The sequence below is a fragment of the Ranitomeya variabilis genome, chromosome 1, assembly GCF_051348905.1.
Source record: "Ranitomeya variabilis isolate aRanVar5 chromosome 1, aRanVar5.hap1, whole genome shotgun sequence".
Taxonomy (NCBI): Eukaryota; Metazoa; Chordata; class Amphibia; order Anura; family Dendrobatidae; genus Ranitomeya; species Ranitomeya variabilis.
In genome coordinates this window covers 976,337,354-976,359,235 of record NC_135232.1, presented here as the reverse complement: position 1 = coordinate 976,359,235, position 21,882 = coordinate 976,337,354, and the positions used below count along the sequence as shown (strand labels likewise).

General features: G+C 41.4%; 1 protein-coding gene across 5 annotated transcripts in view; it reads left to right on the top strand.

The window, feature by feature from the left end:
* Nucleotides 1–21,882, top strand: part of MAP9 (microtubule associated protein 9) — a 241,463-nt gene that overhangs the window by 204,102 nt on the left and 15,479 nt on the right. For all 5 annotated transcript variants that reach the window (XM_077279392.1, XM_077279389.1, XM_077279391.1 and 2 more), the window contains one exon: nt 16,195–16,327. In XM_077279392.1, coding sequence (XP_077135507.1) covers nt 16,195–16,327 — 133 coding nt within the window. The remainder of the gene's footprint in view (nt 1–16,194; nt 16,328–21,882) is intronic.

Sequence of the window (21,882 nt, the reverse complement as noted above, 5' to 3'; positions counted from 1 at the left end):
TTTTGATCTGCAGCGTTTTAGCGCTAAAAACGCACGCTAAAAAACGCATGCCTTTTTTTCCCTATACTTAACATTAAAAAACACATGCGTTTTTTAGCGTGCGTTTTGACACGTTTTCGGCAACGCATGCGTTTTTTGACGCGTGCGTTCATTTGCAGAAATTCCACCTGTAGTAATTTCTAGCGGCTTTTTTTGCCGCAAAAAAACGCATGCGTTTATTCGCGGCAAAAAAATGCATTGCTGTCTATGTAAACACATGCGTTTTTAAGCACATGCGTTTGCTTGCGTTAAAAATGCATGCGTTTTTTTAGAAAAACACAAGAAAACACAAGAAAACCCTAACCCTAAACACAAGAAAAAACAAGAAAACCCTAACCCTAACCCTAAACACAAGAAAAAACAAGAAAACCCTAACACTAGGGTTACTAGGGATCCTAACCCTAACCCTAAGGTTAGGATCCCTAGTAACCCTAGGGATCCTAACCCTAACCCTAGGGATCCTAACCCTAGGGTTAGGGTTAGGATCCTAACCCTTAGGGTTAGGGTTAGGATCCCTAGGGTTAGGGGTAGGGGTAGGGTTAGGGTTAGGAGTAGGGTTAGGGTTAGGATCCCTAGGGTTAGGGATCCTAACCCTAACCCTAGCTATTTCTGTTTTTAGTGGGTTTTCTAGTTGATTTTGATGATTGGCAGCTGTCACACACTTCTCAGCATGCGTTTAAAAAACGCAAACGCAGGAAAAAACGCTTGTAAACGCGGCAAAACGCAGCGCTTTTTTTCTGCATGCAAAAACGCATGTGTCTAAAAAACGCGGCGTTTTGCCGCGTTTACATGTGTTTTTTCACCACATGCGGGTTTTTTTAAACGCTGCAGATCAAAACGCAAGTGTGAAACCAGCCTTAGTTAATTTATATAGATTTCTAAAGTTTTGACAGTCTGAATTTTGGGATTGTATTTGGACTTGTATTATGTTTAGTGTTGAGCGATACCGTCCGATACTTGAAAGTATCGGTATCGGAAAGTATCGGCCGATACCGGCAAAGTATCGGATCTAATCCGATACCGATACCCGATACCAATACAAGTCAATGGGACTCATGTATCGGACGGAATTCCTGATGGTTCCCAGGGTCTGAAGGAGAGGAAACTCTCCTTCAGGCCCTGGGAACCATATTAATGTGTAAAATAAAGAATTAAAATAAAAAACATTGCTATACTCACCTCTCCGACGCAGCCTGGACCTCACCGAGGGAACCGGCAGCGTTCTTTGCTTAAAATGCGCGCTTTTCCTTCCTTCCGTGACGTCACGGCTTCTGATTGGTCGCGTGCCGCCCATGTGGCCGCGACGCGACCAATCACAGCAAGCCGTGACGTAATTTTCAGGTCCTTCTAGGCATTCAGTATTTTAAAATTACGTTCCGGCTTTGTGATTGGTCGCGTCGCGGTCACATGGGCGACGCGACCAATCACAAGCCGTGGCGTCACGGGAGGCAGGAGACGCGCGCATTTTTAAAATTACGTCACGGCTTGTGATTGGTTGCGTGCCGCCCATGTGACCGCGACGCGACCAATCACAGCAAGCCGTGACGTAATTTCAGGTCCTGATGCCTATTTCTGCATTCAGGACCTGAAATTACGTCACGGCTTGCTGTGATTGGTCGCGTCGCGGTCACATGGGCGGCACGCAACCAATCACAAGCCGCGACGTAATTTTAAAAATGCGCGCGTTTCCTGCCTCCCGTGACGTCACGGCTTGTGATTGGTCGCGTCGCCCATGTGACCGCGACGCGACCAATCACAAAGCCGGAACGTAATTTTAAAATACTGAATGCCTAGAAGGACCTGAAAATTACGTCACGGCTTGCTGTGATTGGTCGCGTCGTGGCCACATGGGCGGCACGCGACCAATCAGAAGCCGTGACGTCACGGAAGGAAGGAAAAGCGCGCATTTTAAGCAAAGAACGCTGCCGGTTCCCTCGGTGAGGTCCAGGCTGCGTGGAGAGGTGAGTATAGCAATATTTTTTATTTTAATTCTTTATTTTACACATTAATGTTGTTTCGATACCAATACCCGATACCACAAAAGTATCGGATCTCGGTATCGGAATTCCGATACAGCAAATATCGGCCGATACCCGATACTTGCGGTATCGGAATGCTCAACACTAATTATGTTACATTTTATTATATCTCTGGTTAGAAATGTTATAAAGAGATGAGAGAGGCACCGGTTTTGTTTAGGACGGTACAGGCTTTAATTTGATATGTCACAAGATTATGTTTGTTGATATTTTGTTTTTGAAATTTATTTTGTTTCAAAATTTTGTTTCACAGTTTTGAAAAAACAATATGTTATAAAATTTTCAAAAAAGGAATGTGTGTTGCTTGGGTTCTTGGTTACATTTGTACAAGGATTCAAGTTGGACTCTCCGTGGGATCATATCTCATCTTAATAATACCCCTCCTAATAATAATCTCCTCATACCTTACCGACCGCACATTTAGCGTTTCCTACTCCCATACTACCTCTTCATCTCGCCCCCTCTCTGTTGGTGTCCCTCAAGGCTCTGTCCTAGGACCTCTTCTCTTCTCAATCTATACCCTTGGCCTGGGACAACTCATAAAGTCCTATGGCTTCCAGTACCATCTATATGCTGATTACACTCAGATCTACCTCTCTGGCCCAGATGTCACCTCTCTGCTCTCCAGAATCCCAGAGTATCTATCAGCCATATCCTCCTTCTTCTCCTCTTGCTTCCTCAAACTCAATGTGGACAAAACGGAACAAATTATCTTTCCTCCATATCGCACATCTTCCTTGCCTGATCTATCTATCACAATAAATGAATTCACACTTTCCCCCATCCAAGTAATCCGCTGCCTCGGAGTAACCCTGGACTCTTCCCTGTTCTTTAAACCACACATCCAAGCTCTCGCCACCTCCTGTCGCCTCCAGCTCAAAAATATTTCCAGAATCCGTCCTTTCCTCAACCCTCACTCTACCAAAATGCTTGTGCATGCCCTAAATGCTTGTGCATGCCCTAAACATCTCTCGCCTCGACTACTGCAGCATCCTCCTTTGTGGGCTACCCTTTAACACTCTCGCACCCCTCCAGTCTATCCTTAACTCTGCTGCCCGACTAATTAATCTCTCTCCTCGCTACACTCCTGCTTCCCCTCTTTGTAAGTCCCTTCACTGGCTCCCAATTTCCCAGCGTATCCAGTTTAAACTACTAACACTGACCTACAAAGCCATCCATAAACTTTCTCCTCCTTATACTTCTGTACTAATCTCTCAATATCTTCCCTCACGTAATCTCCGGTCCTTCTTTTCTCCTCCACGCTTATTCGCTCCTTACCCAATCGCCTCCAAGACTTCTCCTGAATATCCCCCATCCTCTGGAATTCTTTGCCCCAACACATCCGGTTATCCACCACATTTGGATCCTTCAAACGGAACCTGAAAACCCATCTCTTCAAAGAAGCTTACAACCTGTAATGATCACATGGCCACCTCAACACCATCGGAGCTGCTGCAACCCCCGACCTACTGTCTCCTTCCCCATAATCCTGTAAAATGTAAGCTCTCAAGGGCAGGGTCATCTCCCCTCTGTATCAGTCTGTCATTGTTAGTTTGTTTACTGTAAGTGATATTTGTATTCTGATGAAACCCCGTCTCATGTACAGCACCATGGAATTAATGGTGCTATATAAATAAATAATAATAATAGTCATATGTTTAACCCCTTAGTGACAGAGCTAATTTGGTACTTAATGACCGAGCCAATTTTTACAATTCTGACCACTGTCACTTTATGAGGTTATAACTCTGGAACGCTTTAACGGATCCCGCTGATTCTGAGAATGTTTTTTCGTGACATATTGTACTTCATGTTAGTGATAACATTTCTTCGATATTACTTGAGATTATTTATGAAAAAAATGGAAATATGGTGAAAATTTTTTTAAATTTTGCAATTTTCAAACTTTTAATTTTTATGCCCTTAAATCAGAGAGATACAGTACAGACCAAAAGTTTGGACACACCTTCTCATTTAAAGATTTTTCTGTTTTCATGACTATGAAAATTGTAAATTCACACTGAAGGCATCAAAACTATGAATTAACACATGTGGAATTATATACTTAACAAAAAAAGTGTGAAACAACTGAAAATATGTCTTATATTCTAGGTTCTTCAAAGTAGCCACCTTTTGCTTTGATGACTCTTGGGTTGCATGGTTCCAGTCTCTTCGGGGGCGTGGGTGCTTTGCCCTGGTTCTGGTAATGGCCAAACTTGCCACAGATGTAACACTTGACACTTCTTCTGTCTTCGTAGAGAGGTTGCGCTTCCAGGTTAGTGGTCACCATAAGAGGGGCCATCCTCTGCACTCCTGGTTGGGACTCGGTCCCTTTGGCTACTGTGGACAATGGCATGATGGGTACTGTAGCGGCAGCGGGGTCCAGCCTGCTGATTGAAGCTGCGGTGGTAAGATGGGGCCTGCAGGTGCGTCAGTGGCGAGGCCCGGGGGTGCCATGAGACCGGCGGCTGCATCCAACCCAAGGTCTTGGGGCATTACAGGGGCTGCAGCTGCATCTGCCATCACTTCCTTCCCTTTGCTAACCTTATTGAGGTCGGTGTCTCCTCTCCGGAGTCTGCAGCGGTTCTTCCGGTGTGTCGCTCGGAACTTTGCAGCGTCTTCACCTCTGGCTCCCCTTCTGGCGATCTCAGCAGCACGGCACCCATTTCCTTCTTCGCGCTCTTTGTGGCGCTATAATGGCGGCAGTTTTGGCAACAATTGGGAATAAACAGTCTCCTAGGCGCACATGAACCATTTTTCTGGGTCAGTCCACTGCCATTGACCTGTTCTCAGGCCTAGCCACTATCAGTGGTTTCCTGATTGGCTTTGTCAGTCCATGCACAAAGGCCTTTACCAACATTTGCCTGTGTATCTGGTCATGAATGAGGAATAGTTGTGATAGCGTGTACTGGGGTCATACACTAACTGATTTTGGACTTAGAAGTTGCTTTTTTTTGTGTGAGGATGTCTCCCCCCTTGCTGAAGCTGTGATGGATTAGGCTTATAGTTCTATGTTGGTGTGAATGTAGGCAGCTCTGACCGGTGCTGAAATTGTACATTATCAGCAGATGTAGATGTATGATGATGTCAGTACTACCCCCTCTGCACCCAGGGCTGAGCTGTCTGCTATGTCTGGGGGCTGCTCACTGCATTGTGTGTAGGGGGATTTTCACCTTCTTTCCCCGATATCACAACTGGCAATGGCTGGATTGTGCCAGGGACATAGAAGGGGAACCTTGTGCTGTAAGCAGCACATTGTTTGAATTGGGCGTTGGAGAAGAAGAAGAAGAAGAAGTTGATTGAAGAAGGAGGAAAGAGGTGTGGAGAAGAGAATGAGGAGACAGAGAGAGATAGAGAGGTGTGGTGAAGAGAAAGGAGGAGAATCAGGGTTTGAAGAAGGAGGTGGAGAGAGAGAGTGAGGAGAAGAGGGAGGAGAGATGGGTGTGTGAAAAAAAGGAGGAAAGAGGTGTGGAGGAGAGAGAAGGAGGAGTAGAGAGGTGTAGAGGTGAGAGAGAGAGAGAAAAAGAGAAGGAAAGTGTGGAAAAAGAGGAGAGGAAAGGAGAGTGAGAGAAAAGGAGGAGAGAAAGAGTGGCAGAGAAAAAAGGAGGATAGAGAAGAGAATTCCTCCCCCCTCTGCAGTCCATGCAGAGGGCATGGTTGGAACTACGATGCCCTCTCCCTGTAGGGAGAGACGGGGGGCGCACCACAAGCTGTGCAAAAAAAACCTCCCTATACCATGGATTCTGCTGAGAGCAGACTGCGCAGATCCAATATCTCCCATCTTATACACACAAAAATCACTTCCTGGTTTGCTCACATATCTTTCTGTACCACCTAAACGATGTAAGCTCTGCTGCTACTTCATACCAAGTATTAGTATTCAGCAATCTAACATCAGCTAACTTCCCTTATTTTCCTTTCTACGTCATGCCATTCCTCAGCTTGAAAGCAAAGTATGAAGGTGGCTGACAGCACTCACTCATTTGGGCGCTCGTTCCATATCCAGGGAACCCTCCTGGGTAAAGCTTCAAATTCTCACAGAAGAACAGCGCTGTTCTTCTGTGAGAATTTGATTCCTCAGCTTGAAGTCTGCCATTCTTATGAATTTCACATACTTTATACCTTCCAAAATTCTTCACATACTTAACACCTTCTTGTTCTACCACTATCACTATCTGAGGGGCCGTTTTCTCTCCAGGAAGTAAAAGGCTTTCCTGTTGCTTGGCCACCTTATTCCCCATGGCAAAAGCAAAAAATGAAAAACACACAAAAAGGAAAAAAGAAAACAACACCAAAAAACTTCTAAAAATGAGTATATAAAACTCCAAAAAAAACAAAACGATAAAACCGTCAAAAACTTAGTTCACAACCAAAACCTCAAAATTTTGATACAAAAGGGAAAAAAAAAACATTTTTCTTAAAAAGTAAAAGGTAAAGAGATTGAAAGAAACTTAATAAAAAAAACTTAAAAACTTTAAAATGAAAAAAAAGATAGAAGGAATACCTTCAAATGAGTAAAAAGTTAAAACAGCTATATATATTTTTTCCTTCCCTCTCTGCGCTCAATGCAGTCAGAGACACACACTTCCCCTTTTCTTATGCTATTGTATCCAATGTCACTAAAGTCACGTATCTGAAAACACGTATGTCGCATCAAAAATGATAGATACTATTTAGTTTCACTTCTTCTAATAAATGCTATACCATAGCCAGCATTGCAGAAACAGCCAGAAAAAAAGCGCTCTCAAGGAATGAGACTGCACACCATTGTTGTGTCAATAACATTCCATCAATACTGATACTTTATTGTACATACATAGTTTTATAATTGCATATAGAAACGAGTGGTTAGGGGTTGTTAGGGGTGGTTAGTTAATTACCATATTGTCTAGCTCCTCTGTCATTAGTTATCTAAACATATATGGAATATTATGATTACTGCACATATGAGTGCTGATTAAGCAACTAAAATTGAGCTCTCTGCATCTAGGACAAAGTTGAGACATCTGATCAGCACTCTTGGACGTAGCTGTCACCCTTATCCTGCTATTTCAGCAAGACTTAGCGATATTCTAGACATTATTTCAGGACATCTGCCCTAAGTTCCTGTTTTTGCATGGAAAACCCCATACAATCTGTCTGGCTTATATCAGTTCATGTCAGCCATTTTAAACCATTGACTATAAACTAGCTGAGTAATATATTAGCCGTGGATATATGAGTATATATGATTATAGAGGAGTATACATACAAGTGAGATCTACATGAGATATATATATATATATATATATATATATATATATATATATATATATATATATATATATATATATATATATATATCACAACCACCTCACATTTAAAGTCACTTTGAGGGGTGTACATGACAAAAAATACCCAAACTTGACACCATGCTATAAACTACACCCCTCAAGGTGCTCAAAACCACATTCAAGAAGTTTATTAACCCTTGACGTGCTTCACAGCAACTGAAACTATGTTGAAGGAAAAAATGAACATTTAACTTTTTTTTGCAAGCATTTTACTTCAGAACCAATTTTTTTTATTTTCACAAGGGTAAAAAGAGAAAATGAACCACAAAATGCGTTGTGCAATTTCTCCTGAATATGCTGATACCCCATATGTGGGGGTAAACCACTGTTTGGGTGCACAGCAGGGCTTGGAAGAGAAGGAGCACCGTTTGACTTTTTCAATGCAGAATTGGCTGGAATTGAGGTCGGACGCCATGTCGCGTTTGGAGAGCCCCTGATGTGCCTAAAGAGTAGAAACCCCCCACAAGTGACACCATTTTGGAAACTAGACCCTTTAAGGAACTTGTCTAGATGTGTGGTGAGCACTTTAAACCCCCAGGTGCTTCACAGAAGTTTATAACGTAGAGCCGTGAAAATAAAACAATTGCATTTTTTCTACAAAAATGATTTTTCGCCCCCAAATTTTTATTTTCACATGGGTAACAGGAGAAATTAGACCCCAAAAGTTGTTGTGCAATTTGTCCTGAGTACGCCAATACTACATATGCGGGGGTAAACCACAGTTTGGGCGCACGGCAGAGCTTGGAAGAGAAGGAGTTCCGTTTGACTTTTTCAATGCAGAATTGGCCGGAATCGAGATCGGACGCCATGTCACATTTTGAGAGTCCTTGATGTGCCTAAACAGTGGAAATCCCCCACATGTGACCCCATTTTGGAAACTAGACCCTTTAAGGAACTTGTCTAGATGTGTGGTGAGCACTTTAAACCCTCAGGTGTTTCACAGAAGTTTATAACGTAGAGCCTTCAAAATTAAAAATTGCATTTTTATTCTACAAAAATTATTTTTTTTGCCCCCAAATCTTTATTTTCACAAAGGTAACAGGAGAAATTAGACCTGAAAAGTTGTTGTGCAATTTGTCCTGAGTACGCCGATACCCCATATGTGGGGGTAAACCATAGTTTGGGCGCATGGCAGAGCTTGGAAGAGAAGGAGTTCCATTTGACTTTTTCAATGCAGAATTGGCTGGAATTGAGATCGGACGCCATGTCGCATTTGGAGAGCCCCTTATGTGCCTAAACAGTGGAAACCCCCCCACAAGTGACCCCATTTTGGAGACTAAGCCCATTAAGGAACTTATCTAGATGTGTGGTGAGCACTTTGAACTCCCAAGTGCTTCACAGAAACTTATAACGTAGAGCCGTGAAAATAAAAAAATCTTTTTTTTCCTCAAAAATGATTTTTTTAGCTCGCAATTTTTTATTTTCTCAAGGGTAACAGGAAAAATTGGACTCCAAAATTTGTTGTCCAGTCTGTCCTGAGTGCGCTGATACCCCATATGTGGGGGGAGACCACTGTTTGGGCACACATCGGGGCTTGGAAGGGAAGTATCTTTTTTTCCGACCATAAGACGCTCTTTTTTCCTCCAAATTTGGGAGGAACGTGTGGGTGCGTCTTATGGTCGCAATGTAGCATGTGGGTAGGGGGCAGCAGCGAGTGGGATTGCACTGTGATCTCACTTGCATGAGGCAGAAAAATGTCCCAGCTGCAGGAATCCAGAGCTGGGGAAACCACTTGGTCCCCATGATTAAAGTGCAGTGAATATTCATTAGCTGCTTCCCCGCCCACCTGTCAGCTGAGCAGTGAGCGGAGAGCATCAAATGAATACTCCTTCACTGAAACACACATGGTTTCCCCAGTGCTGGATTCCTGCAGCAGCTGGGGAGATCTGTGTGTCCGGTGGAGGAGGGGGCAGCAGCAGGGGCCAGAGGAGACACAAGAGCGCTGCATACCTGCCCGGGCTGTGCTGGATGCTGAGGCATAAGGACCTGTGTGATGTCATGAAGAGTGCGGGCTGGAGCATCACATGGCAGTACAGAGCCCTCCCTCTTCTGATGTCATCACAGGTCCTTCAGACACTGAACTAGAATCTGCTGGCTTCCTCTTATGACCTGTGCTGTGGAAAGGCAACAAGAGGGAGAGCTCTGTGTGTGCAGTCATGGGATGCTCCAGCTTTTCACCTCACCACAGTGGCTCGCTGCCACAATTAAAAGGTTAGTCTTTACAACACACAATAAAGCACTCTGCCACTCCTGTGGTGAACTATAACTCCCAACATGCCATAGGATCTGCAGGACATGCTGGGAGTTGTAGTTCTCACAATGGGATCTTAAAGCAGCACTCCAGTGTTATTTTTCAGTGCTGGAGTTGTGCTTTAAATATAAGCCCTGTGCCCCCATTCTGATACTCACCCTCCATATAGTACCTTACAGACACCACACTGGTCCCGCAGCACCATCTTCTCCCCGCAGCTTCCAACATAATAACATACTATTATATGTGGTGTTATTATATATAATAGTATGTCATTAAATTTTACATTTTTTTTTTTTTTTTGCTTCAAATATCTTTTTCCCTGTTTTCCACCTCTAAAACCTGGGTGCGTCATATAGTCGGGTGCGTCTTATAGTCCGAAAAATACGCGTTTTAAAATGCAGACTTTGATGGAATGGTCTGCGGGCGTCATGTTGCATTTGCCGATCTCCTGATGTACCTAAACAGTAGAAACCCCCCACAAGTGACCCCATTTTGGAAAGTATACCCCCCAAGGAACTTATCTAGATGTGTGGTGAGCACTTTGAATGCCCAAGTGCTTCACAGAACTTTATAATGCAGAGCCGTGAAAATATGAAAATAAAAAAATCCTTTTTTTTTCCTCAAAAATGATTTTTTAGCTCGCAATTTGTTATTTTCTCAAGGGTAACAGGAGAAATTGGACCCCAAAATTTGTTGTCCAGTTTGTCCTGAGTACGCTGATACCCCATATGTGGGGGGGGGCACTGTTTGGGTACGCATCGGGGCTTGGAAGAGAAGTAGTGACGTTTTAAAATGCAGACTTTGATGGAATGGTCTGTGGGCATCATGTTGCATTTGCAGAGCTCCTGATGTACCTAAACAGTAGAAACCCCCCACAAGTGACCCCATTTTGGAAACTAGACCCCCCAAAGAGCTTATCTAGATGTGTGGTGAGCACTATGAACCCCCAACTGCTTCACAGAAGTTTATAATGTAGAGCCATGAAAATAAAAAAAACATATTTTTTTCCACAAAAATGATCTTTTCACCCCCAGATTTTTACTTTCACAAGGGTAACAGGAGAAATTGGACCCCAAAATTTGTTGTCCAATTTGTTCTGAGTACGCTGATACCCCATATGTGGGGGGGGACCACTGTTTTGGCACACATCAGGGCTCAGAAGGGAAGTAGTGACGTTTTAAAATGCAGACTTTGATGGAATGGTCTGCGGGTGTCATGTTGCATTTTTCAGAGCCCCTGATGTACCTAAACAGTAGAACCCCCCCCCACAAATTTTGGAAACTAGACCCCCCAAGGAACTTATCTAGATATGTAGTGAGCATTTAGAACGCCCAAGTGCTTCACAGAAGTTTGACGCAGAGCCATGAAAATAAAAAATCATTTTTTTCCCCACAAAAATGATTTTTTAGCCCCCAATTTTTTTTATTTTCCCAAGGGTAACAGGAGAAGCTGGACCCCAAAAGTTTTTGTCCAATCAGTCCTGAGTACGCTAATACCCCTTTTCTGGGGGTAAACCACTGTTTGGATGCACGGCAGAGCTCAGAAGGGAGGGAGCACCAATTGACTTTTTGAATGCAAAATTGGCTGTTGCGTTGGGAGGTCCCCTGATGTACCTAAACAGTAGAAACCCCCCAATTCTAACTCCAACCATAACCCCAACACACCCATAACTCTAATCCCAACCCAATCCATAACCCTAATCAAAACCCTAACCCCAAAACACCCCTAATCCCAACCCTATCTCTAATCAAATCCCTAAGCCCAACACACCCCTAATCATAATCTCAATAATCCCAAACGTAACCCTAATGCCAACCTTAACCCTAATACCAACCCTAATCTAAACCCTAATCCCAACTCTAACCCTAACTTTAGCACCAACCCTAATACTAACTTTAGCCCTAACTTTAGCCTCAACCCTAGCCCTAACTTTAGCCCCATCCCTAACCCTAACTTTTGCCCTAACCCTAACTTTAGCCCCAACTCTAACCCTAACTTTAGCCCCAACCGTAACCCTAGCCCTAACCCTAATTGGAAAATAAAAATACATAATTTTTTTTTTAATTTTATCATTTTTTCCTTACTAAGGGGGTCATAAAGGGGGGTTATTTACTATTTTTTTTATTTTGATCACTTTGATAGGATCTCACATTGACCAAAATAAAACAAGAGGAAGAATCTTCCTCTGCCGGCCGGCACATCATGGCGTGCGCACATTTTCTTCCCGGAGGAAGAAGCCGTCGGCCAGGAGGGGACGCAGGAGGACCCAGGGACACCGGTAAGTATAACAGGGTCCCCAAATCCCCCTATTTCTCTCCTCTGATGTGCGATCAAATCAGAGGACAGAGAATGACATGCCACATTTTTTTTTTTTGCATTCGCCGGTAAACGGTTAATTACCGGTGATAGCAAAACAGGGGTCGGTAAAAACCGACCCCGATCATGTTCTTGGGGTCTCGGCTACCCCCGGCAGCCAATACCCCAAAGATCTGCCTGGTGCCAGCTGGCGGGCGCACTGCAGATGGCGGCGCCCAACGGGAGCCACGAGGATCATCGGGGGAGATGGGTGAGTATCGGGGGGCTATCGGGGACCCCATTTCTCTGTCCTCTGATGTGCGATCACTTCGGAGGGCAGAGAAAGTAAATGGGAAATCGCGTTTTTTGGGGGGTTTTGCGGCCGCCGGTAAACCCTCCCCCGAATCATGTTCTCTGGGGTCTCGGCTACCCTTGACAACCGAGACCCCAGAGAAAATTCGACTCTGGGGGGGCGCTATTTACTTTTTCCACAGCGCCATTAATTAACGGCGCTGTGGTTTAAGTACCCTTAAATGCCGCCGTTAAAAGGCGTATCGGGGGTCGTTAAGGGGTTAATACTAAAGTAAAAGAAGCAATATTAAATAAATATACGTGTATCAATTTTTTTTTATTATTACACTAGACATGTCCTTTTTCAAGTTTTTAAACTGAGTGAAGTAGTTAAATCATCAAACTTTAAAATAAAATAAATTGAACTAATCTGAATAATTAATGCTAAATCTTTAAACTGAGCTTTATCATCAATTTGTCCCTTCTACTGGGCGAGATTTCATCTTGTCCACAATCTCTTACTAGCAATAGCCATTTCCTTCTGTGTCAGAAAGTCTGTCTAGCATGTTATGGTGTTTGAGTCTACCTGAGTTATATCTGATTTTTATTTACTTTTAATATGTCTGGTTTTCATTATCATAATGTTTGGAAAGTACATTAGCCAGCCACCAGGGCTGATCATATTCACAGGTCACTTTTTTATATTATTTTAATTATTATTTTATTTTACACCCCGTCCGGGATGTGTTTGTGGTACTCGCCTTTCTAGAATGTGCTCAGGTTGTGTCCATTACTGGGCAGATCTGGGAGATGTGACTGCATTGGTGGAGAGCAGTTTGAGTGGGACGATCTGAGTGTTTATAAAGCTTATCTCACAGTCCAGTCAACTGTTCGTGTGAAGAAGCAGGTTTTAAGTATGATGCCATTGAAAGCCCAACTTGAATTTTAGTACAGATGTGGCTAGGAGCATAGGAGTCACAGGAAATGCATTTTGAATGTTTGTTTGATTCCGCATGGGTAAAATGTTAGCAAACATACTCTCGTGACATATCTTTTGAAAGCCTGTACTGTTCGGCATTGAATGGTGTTTTTCCCATTTCTCTATCTTGTTTTTTGCATGGGTTATGTATGAGGAGAAACATAAAGGCATGCAACACATAAATTCAAATGTTTTCACAACTTTAAAAATTAAAAAAAAACAAATGTATAGAATTTTTTTTCTTCACATTTTGCATCCTCTAGTACGGTATTATCAAAGAACAAATTCTCAAAAAAATGAAAAATATAGTGATAATAAAGGACATGTCAGACTAACTTAATTTCCTTCTATGACAGAATCACTGACTGGGTGGATCAGGGAAATGCTGTAGATATAGTATATCTTGACTTCAGCAAAGCATTTGACAAAGTATTTCACACAATCATTATTGAAAAAATGACTAAGTATGGAATGGACAAGGCAACTGTTAGGTGGATTCATAACTGGCTTAGTGATTGGACCCAAAGAGTGGTCGTAAATGGCTGCACATCCAGTTGGAAGAATGTCTCAAGTGGGGTACCACAGGGCTCTGTCCTGGCCCTGTATTGTTCAACATCTTTATCAATGATTTAGATGAAGGAATTGACGGTAAACTGATTAAATTTGCTGATGATACAAAGCTAGGAAGGATAGCTAATACTGGAGAAGACAGAGAGGATTCAAAAAGCTTTAAATAAACTGGAGCAGTGGGCAGCAACTAACTGAATGATTTTTAACAGGGAAAAATGCAAAATACTACATCTGGGCAATAAAAATGAAAAAAAGCATATATGGAATGGGAGGAATAGGGCTAAGCAACAGCACATGTGAAAAAGACTTGGATATACTAATAGATCACAGACTTAACATGAGTCAACAGTGTGATGCAGCAGCAAAAAAGGCAAATACAATTCTGGATGAACCAACAGAAGCATACAGTCTAGATCACGTGAAGTCATTATTTCCCTTTACTCCTCTTTGGTCAGTCCTCATCTGGAATACTGTATCCAGTTTTGGGCACCACATTTTTAAAAAAGACATCAACAAACTGGAGCAAGTTCAGAGAAAAGTGACCAGAATGGTGACCGGTCTGCAAACCATGTCCTATGAGGAACGGTTACAGGATTTGGAAATGTTTAGCTTGCAAAAAAGAAGACTGAGAGGAGACTTAATAGCTGTCTACAAATATCTCAAGGGCTGTCACATTGCAGAAGGATCATCTTTATTCTCATTTGCACAAGGAAAGACTAGAAGCAATGGGATGACACTGAATGGAACTTTTTGACAGGGTGATCAATGAGTGGAAACAGCTGCCACGAAGGGGTGGTGAGTTTTCCTTCAATAGAAGTCTTCAGAGGCTGGACAGACATCTGTCTGGGATGATTTAGTGAATCCTGCTTTGAGCAGGCGGTTGGACCAGATGACCCAGGAGGTCCCTTCCAACTCTAACATTCTATGATTCTATTATTGGTTCATTTGACATAGAATGACAAATTCATGGCTTTTTGCAAACTGCAATCAGGACTTCTTAAGACTTGCTTTCAAAACGGGCTTTCTTCTTGCAACTCTTTCATAAAAAAAGATTTGAGGAGTACATGGCTAATAGTTGTCCTGTGGACATATTGTTCCACATTTTGGCTGCTTCTCAAATTAGTGGTCTCCTTACTTGAGATGACAGTGTAGGTGGACAGCCTTGTCTTGGTAGGTTTGCATTTGCACCATTCTTCCATTTTTGGATGATGGATTGAATACCTGTGAGATGTTGAGAGCTGGACTATTTTTTTTATAACCTAACCCTGATTTACTCTTCTCCACAACTTTATTCCTGAACTATCTGATGTTTTCATTGATTTTTATGATTCTATTTGATCACTAATATTCTCAAACAAACATCTGAGGCCTTCACAGAGCAGCTGTAGTTATACTGAGAGTAAATTATACATAGGTAGACCCAGTTTACTAAATATGTGATTTCTGGTGGCAATTGGTCACTCAGTACTTTATTTAGAGGTGTCAGACTACAGTGGGCTGAATAAAATGCATGTCACATGTTTCAGATTAATATTTTTGAAATAATTAGAAAACCATGCATCATTTCCTTTTACATTTCACAAATACTTGCTACTTTGTGTTGATGTAGCACATAAAATCCCCCCAAAACACATTTAAGTTTGTGGGTGTAATGTGAAAAAATATGGAAAATTTCACAGACTATGAATACTTTTTCAAGCCACTGTATATATAGTGACAAGGTATGACCCTGCTAGTTTTAACTGTATCATCTGAGGTTCATGGAATAAAGACCGGTGACCTTAAATATCAAAATGGAAAGACAAGTTCACCGACTTCAGAAATGACAGGTATTCCTTTAGTTCTGAGATGTTGCTGTACAATTTTGCAAAAGAAGATAAATATTTAGCAATAAAAAAAAATTAATGTGTATCATGATAGCGTGAAATATAAAACCGCAGCAACATGTTTTACTGGTGTGTTCACACTGGTCCTTTACATTGTGTTTTTCCCCACAATTTTTCAAAATTGGTAAATGTGCTTTTTGAGTTTCTAGAAAACACCGTAAAAAGTTTGGACTTTTTCGAAAATTACAGGGAAAAAACGCATCATGTGAACATAACCTATTGGTTTCAGGTTAATCATAGGGTGTTTTACTGTATTGTAATCTTTATTAGAGATCTCAAATTACAGCAGAACTGTGGATATTGCAGTACTTTTCCATACTTGATGGAAACTTGGACGTTATGAAAAAAAGTTTGGGGATAGGTAGGCATTTTGAGCAACCTAATGATACGAGTTTCTATTCTAGGGAGGTTCCTTTTTGTTTCACTAGCTGTCCATTTACAAACGTTCATGTTGTCGAGTTAAAATCACATGCAATAATTGTTCCTTTATTGCTTTACCAAAATGTAGGAATGATCGGAAGGAGCACGTATTAAAAGAAAAGAAAAAACAAGAAATTCATGAGAAACAGAAACTGAAGACACTGCAGGCTGAGAGGGAGAAGAAGGAGAAAATAGCTATGGAAAAATACGAAGAATGGCTGGTACGTTACCGTATAGATTATTTACAATGTATATGTCCAGGTTTGCATTACTTTTTGTTATCCAGTATCTTTAAATTTTCTGCACATTTTCTCCTTTTCTATTTCCTTTCTGCTAACTCTTTCTTAGATAATTGTATTCCCCATGAATGTAAAAATAACATCCCACATATCTATTCATGCTATTTTCATTTTTCCAATTTGTCTCTGTTATCTCCATATTCCATCTTGTGGTTACCATTGTACTGAATGAAAACCAAGAAATACGAGATAGGGTGATGGGTAAAAATTCTGAATAAAACATTAGAAATATTTTAGCACAAAAGGTCTATTAGGGATATAGTAGAAAGTACTGTACAGTTGTGGTCAACACTATTGTCAGCCTTGATTGTTTCTTACAATAAACTTCAGAATTAAGAGGACGGACATGTATCAGCTCTGTATCACTGGAACATGTTGATAGTTTGTATCCACATTCATTCACCTGTCACCACGTATAAAGTCATTTAAAAAAAGAAAGAAGCATAGTATATGACACAAACAGGAATAAATGAACCTTTCCCGAATACTTAGCTTTCCAGCTTTGGCAGCATTGAAGGTCTCTAAACGTGTTTCGTGAGTTTTTTGCACCTGTCTGCTGGTAGTTTCTTCCACTGTAATTATTTCAAGCTCTTTATTGTTTACATGGTTCCTTTTCCCAATAGCAGATGTCAGATTTCTCCAAAAGATTTTCAGTTGGACTGACATGAGAATTCATTGCTTCCAAGTTTAAAGCAGTCTTCTTTTGCCTTCTTATCCATCCTTGACTTAGCTATTCTTTGGTACTTTTGGATGTTTGCCTTCAGTCGTTATCCAGCTGTAGGACTCTTTTTTTTTTCAGTTCAAACTTAATTCCTGCTACATGCGATTTGAGCAGGTTGAATCAGGAGAAAGCTTGTTCCCTTTAAGCTGTGGGGGTCATTGCCCATTGAGTCTTGCTTCAATAACCCTGCTGTCCTGTTTGTATTGTTTATAGGCCATCAGTTGAACCAGCTGATATTATTTTTCACTAAGTGGCAGGATTACTTAATTATTAATAGATTTCAGCTGGTGTTCTGACTTTCCGTGGCTTTTTGCACCTCTCTTCGTGTGTTCTGTACTTTTTCTGTGCCATTGATTGCAATAGTTATGACTTTACCTCTGCAGCCTGTAAACAAAGACCGGAGCAGTGGTAGAGAGGCAGCACTGGACCTGTGAGGGCAAGTATGGCTGTCTGCAGTGCTATGTGGAAAAAATGTTCAAGGGGTTGCCTGAGATTTAGTTTTAAGGTTTATGAATTATGTTGACCACAACTGTCCTATATCGTGTGTCACAACAGATAAACCATAGCTGACTGAACTATTGGACACATAATATATGGACAGGGAACAAGAAAAAAATTAGAAGACAAAAAAAAAGGATATAAAAATAGAGTGGAAAAAGAAATACCATCATATATATAACCTATAATCCAAAAAGACTATATAAGTGTTCCTGTCCCTGTAATAGTCTGTTTCTGCCTTAGATACAGCTACTAGTTCTTCTAATCTCTACATATGCACAAGCTTTGACAGTAGGAGACCGTCTTCTTCTCCATAGCTTTTTTGATGGTTCTCCTGGTGGCAATAAGAATATATTGCTTCAAAAGATGTTTACCACAACTTAGTAATGTGTAGAGTAGGAGTCGGATTATAGAGGACTACAGAACATAATGCTTGTGAACTAGTGGATAAGGTTTATTACTAAGGTCCAGACTCTTAATGGTTTCTACTGTATAGGTCCATAGAGTATTTGAACACTGAGTCAGTTTGCAACACTAGACACGGTAGAAAACCATGTAGTATTATTTTATAGCAACAGTGATTATAACAGTTATTCATATCAGTGGCACATGGTTTTTCATGTTTTATGCTAATTTTTAATCTGTTTTTCTCACTACTTACTGACCTTCATTCAGTCTGTCTGAAAGAGCCATCATTTTGTCAGTATTATGTATTGCTCTTCCCTTTCCTCATCTTTGTGAAGAATCTAACACGTAAGCTCGTCATACACTTTTAATGGCTGTAGGCCAAGTGCTCTCTTTCCAAACCCCTGAACCCTCATGTATGATTAGTCTGACCAAGCATGCATGTGTTCCAAAATGGGGAAGGGAAATAAGGCACAGCCAGTCACCTCTTCTAAGAACAAAGGATAGGGCGTGTTGAAATTAACCCCTTAGTGACAGAGCCAATTTGGTACTTAATGACCGAGCCAATTTTTACAATTCTGACCAGTGTCACTTTATGAGGTTATAACTCTGGAACGCTTTATCGGATCCCGCTGATTCTGAGATTGTTTTTTCGTGACATGTTGTACTTCAAGTTAGTGGTAACATTTCTTCGATATTACTTGCGATTATTTATGAAAAAAATGGAAATATGGCGAAAATTTTTAAAATTTTGCAATTTTCAAACTTTGTATTTTTATGCCCTTAAATCAGAGAGATATGTCACAAAAAATAGTTAATAAATAACATTTCTCACATGTCTACTTTACATCAGCACAATTTTGGAAACAATTTTTTTTTTTGTTAGGGAGTTATAAGGGTTAAAAGTTGACCAGCAATTTCTCATTTTTACAACACCATGTTTTTTTTAGGGACCACATCACCTTTGAAGTGATTTTGAGGGGTCTATATGATAGAAAATAACCAAGTGTGACACCATTCTAAAAACTGCACCCCTCAAGCTGCTCAAAACCACATTCAAGAAGTTTATTAACCCTTTACGTACTTCACAGGAACTAAAACAATGTGGAAGAAAAAAATGAACATTTTACTTTTTTTTGCAAACATTTTACTTCAGAACCATTTTTTTTAATTTTCACAAGTGTAAAAACAGAAATTTAACCACAAATTTTGTTGTGCAATTTTTCCTGAGTACGCCGATACCCCATATGTGGAGGTAAACCACTGTTTGGGCGCACCGCAGAGCTTGGAAGTGAAGGAGCACCGTTTGACTGTTTCAATGCAGAATTGGCTGGAATTGAGATCGGACGCCATGTCGCGTTTGGAGAGCCCCTAATGTGCCTAAACAGTGGAAACCCCCCACAAGTGACACCATTTTGGAAACTAGACCCCCCAAGGAACTTATCTAGATGTGTGGTGAGCACTTTGAACCCCCAAGTGCTTCACAGAAGTTTATAACGTAGAGCCGTGAAAATAAAAAATCGCATTTGTTTTCACAAAAATGATTTTTTCGCCCACAAATTCTTATTTTCACAAGGGTAACAGGAGAAATTAGACCACAAAAGTTGTTGTGCAATTTCTCCTGAGTACGTCGATACCCCATATGTGGAGGTAAACCACTGTTTGGGCGCACCGCAGAGCTTGGAAGTGAAGGAGCACCGTTTGACTTTTTCAATGCAGAATTGGCTGGAATTGAGATCGGATGCCATGTCGCGTTTGGAGAGTCCCTGATGTGCCTAAACAGTGGAAACCCCCCACAAGTGATACCATTTTGGAAACTAGACCCCCCAAGGAACTTATCTAGATGTGTGGTGAGCACTTTGAACCCCCAAGTGCTTCACAGAAGTTTATAACGTAGAGCCGTGAAAATAAAAAATCTCATTTTTTCTACAAAAATGATCTTTTTGCCCCCAAATTTTTATTTTCACAAGGGTAACAGGAGAAATTAGACCACAAAAGTTGTTGTGCAATTTCTCCTGAGTACGTCGATACCCCATATATGGGGGTAAACCACTGTTTGGGCGCACCGCAGAGCTTGGAAGAGAAGGAGTGTCGTTTTACTTTTTCAATGTAGAATTGGCTGGAATTGAGATCGGACGCCATGTCACGTTTGGAGAGCCGCTGATGTGCCTAAACAGTAGAGACCCCCCACACCATTTTGGAAACTAGACCCCTTAAGGAACTTATCTAGATGTGTGGTGAGCACTTTAAACCCCCAGGTGCTTCACAGAAGTTTATAACGTAGAGCCGTGAAAATAAAAAAATCGCATTTTTTCTACAAAAATGATCTTTTTGCCTCCAAATTTTTATTTTACCAAGGGTAACAGGAGAAAATGGACCCCAGAAGCTGTTGTACAATTTGTCTTGAGTACGCCGACACCCCATATGTGGGGGTAAACCACTGTTTGGGCGCATGGCTGAGCTCGGAAGCAAAGGAGCGCCATTTGACTTTTCAATGCAAAATTGACTGGAATTGAGATCGGACGCCATGTCGCGTTTGGAGAGCCCCTGATGTGCCTAAACAGCAGAAACCCCCCAAAAGTGACCCCATTTTGGAAACTAGACCCCCCATGGAACTTATCTAGATGTGTAGTGAGAACTTTGAATGCCCAAGTGCATCACAGAAGTTTATAATGCAGAGTCGTGAAAATAAAAAATATATATTTTTTAACAATAAAGATTTTTTAGCCCCCAAGTTTTTATTTTCACAAGGGTAACAAGAGAAATTGGACCCCAAAAGTTGTTGTCCAATTTGTCCTGAGTATGCTGGTACCCCATATGTGGGGGTAAACCACTGTTTGGGCGCATGGCAGAGCTCGGAAGGGAAGGAGTGCCATTTTGGAATGCAGACTTTGATAGAATTGTCTGCGGGCGTTATGTTGCCTTTGCAGACCCCTAATGTACCTAAACAGTAGAAACCCCCAACAAGTGACCCCATTTTGGAAAATAGACCCCCCAAGGAACTTATCTAGATATGTGGTGAGAACTTTGAATGCCCAAGTGCTTCACAGAAGTTTATAATGCAGAGTAGTGAAAATAAAAAATATTTTTTTTCCCACAAAAAAGATTTTTTTAGCCCCCAAATTTTTATTTTCACAAGGGTAACAAGAGAAATTGGACCCCAAAAGTTGTTGTCCAATTTGTCCTGAGTATGCTGGTACCCCATATGTGGGGGTAAACCACTGTTTGGGCGCACGGCAGAGCTCGGAAGGGAAGGAGCGCCATTTTGCAATGCAGACTTTGATAGAATTGTCTGCGGGCGTTATGTTGCGTTTGCAGACCCCTAATGTACCTAAACAGTAGAAACCCCCACAAGTGACCAAATTTTGGAAACTAGACCCCCTAAGGAACTTATCTAGATATGTGGTGAGAACTTTGAAAGCTCAAGTGCTTCACAGAAATTTATAATGCAGAGTAGTGAAAATAAAAAAATATATTTTTTTCCAACAAAAAAGATTTTTAGCCCCCAAGTTTTTATTTTCACAAGGGTAACAGGAGAAATTGGACCCCAAAAGTTGTTGTCCAATTTATCCCGAGTACGCTGATGCCCCATATGTGGGGGTAAATCACTGTTTGGGCGCACGGCAGAGCTCAGAAGGGAGGGAGTACCATTTGACTTTTTTAGCGCAAAATTGGCTGTCGTGTTTGGAGACCCCCTGATGTACCTAAACAGTGGAAACCCCCCAATTCTAACTCCAACCCTAACCCCAACACAGCCCTAACCCTAATCTCAACCCGATCCATAATCCTAATCACAACCCTAACGATAATCACAACCCTAACCCCAAAACAGCCCTAATCTCAACCCTAACCA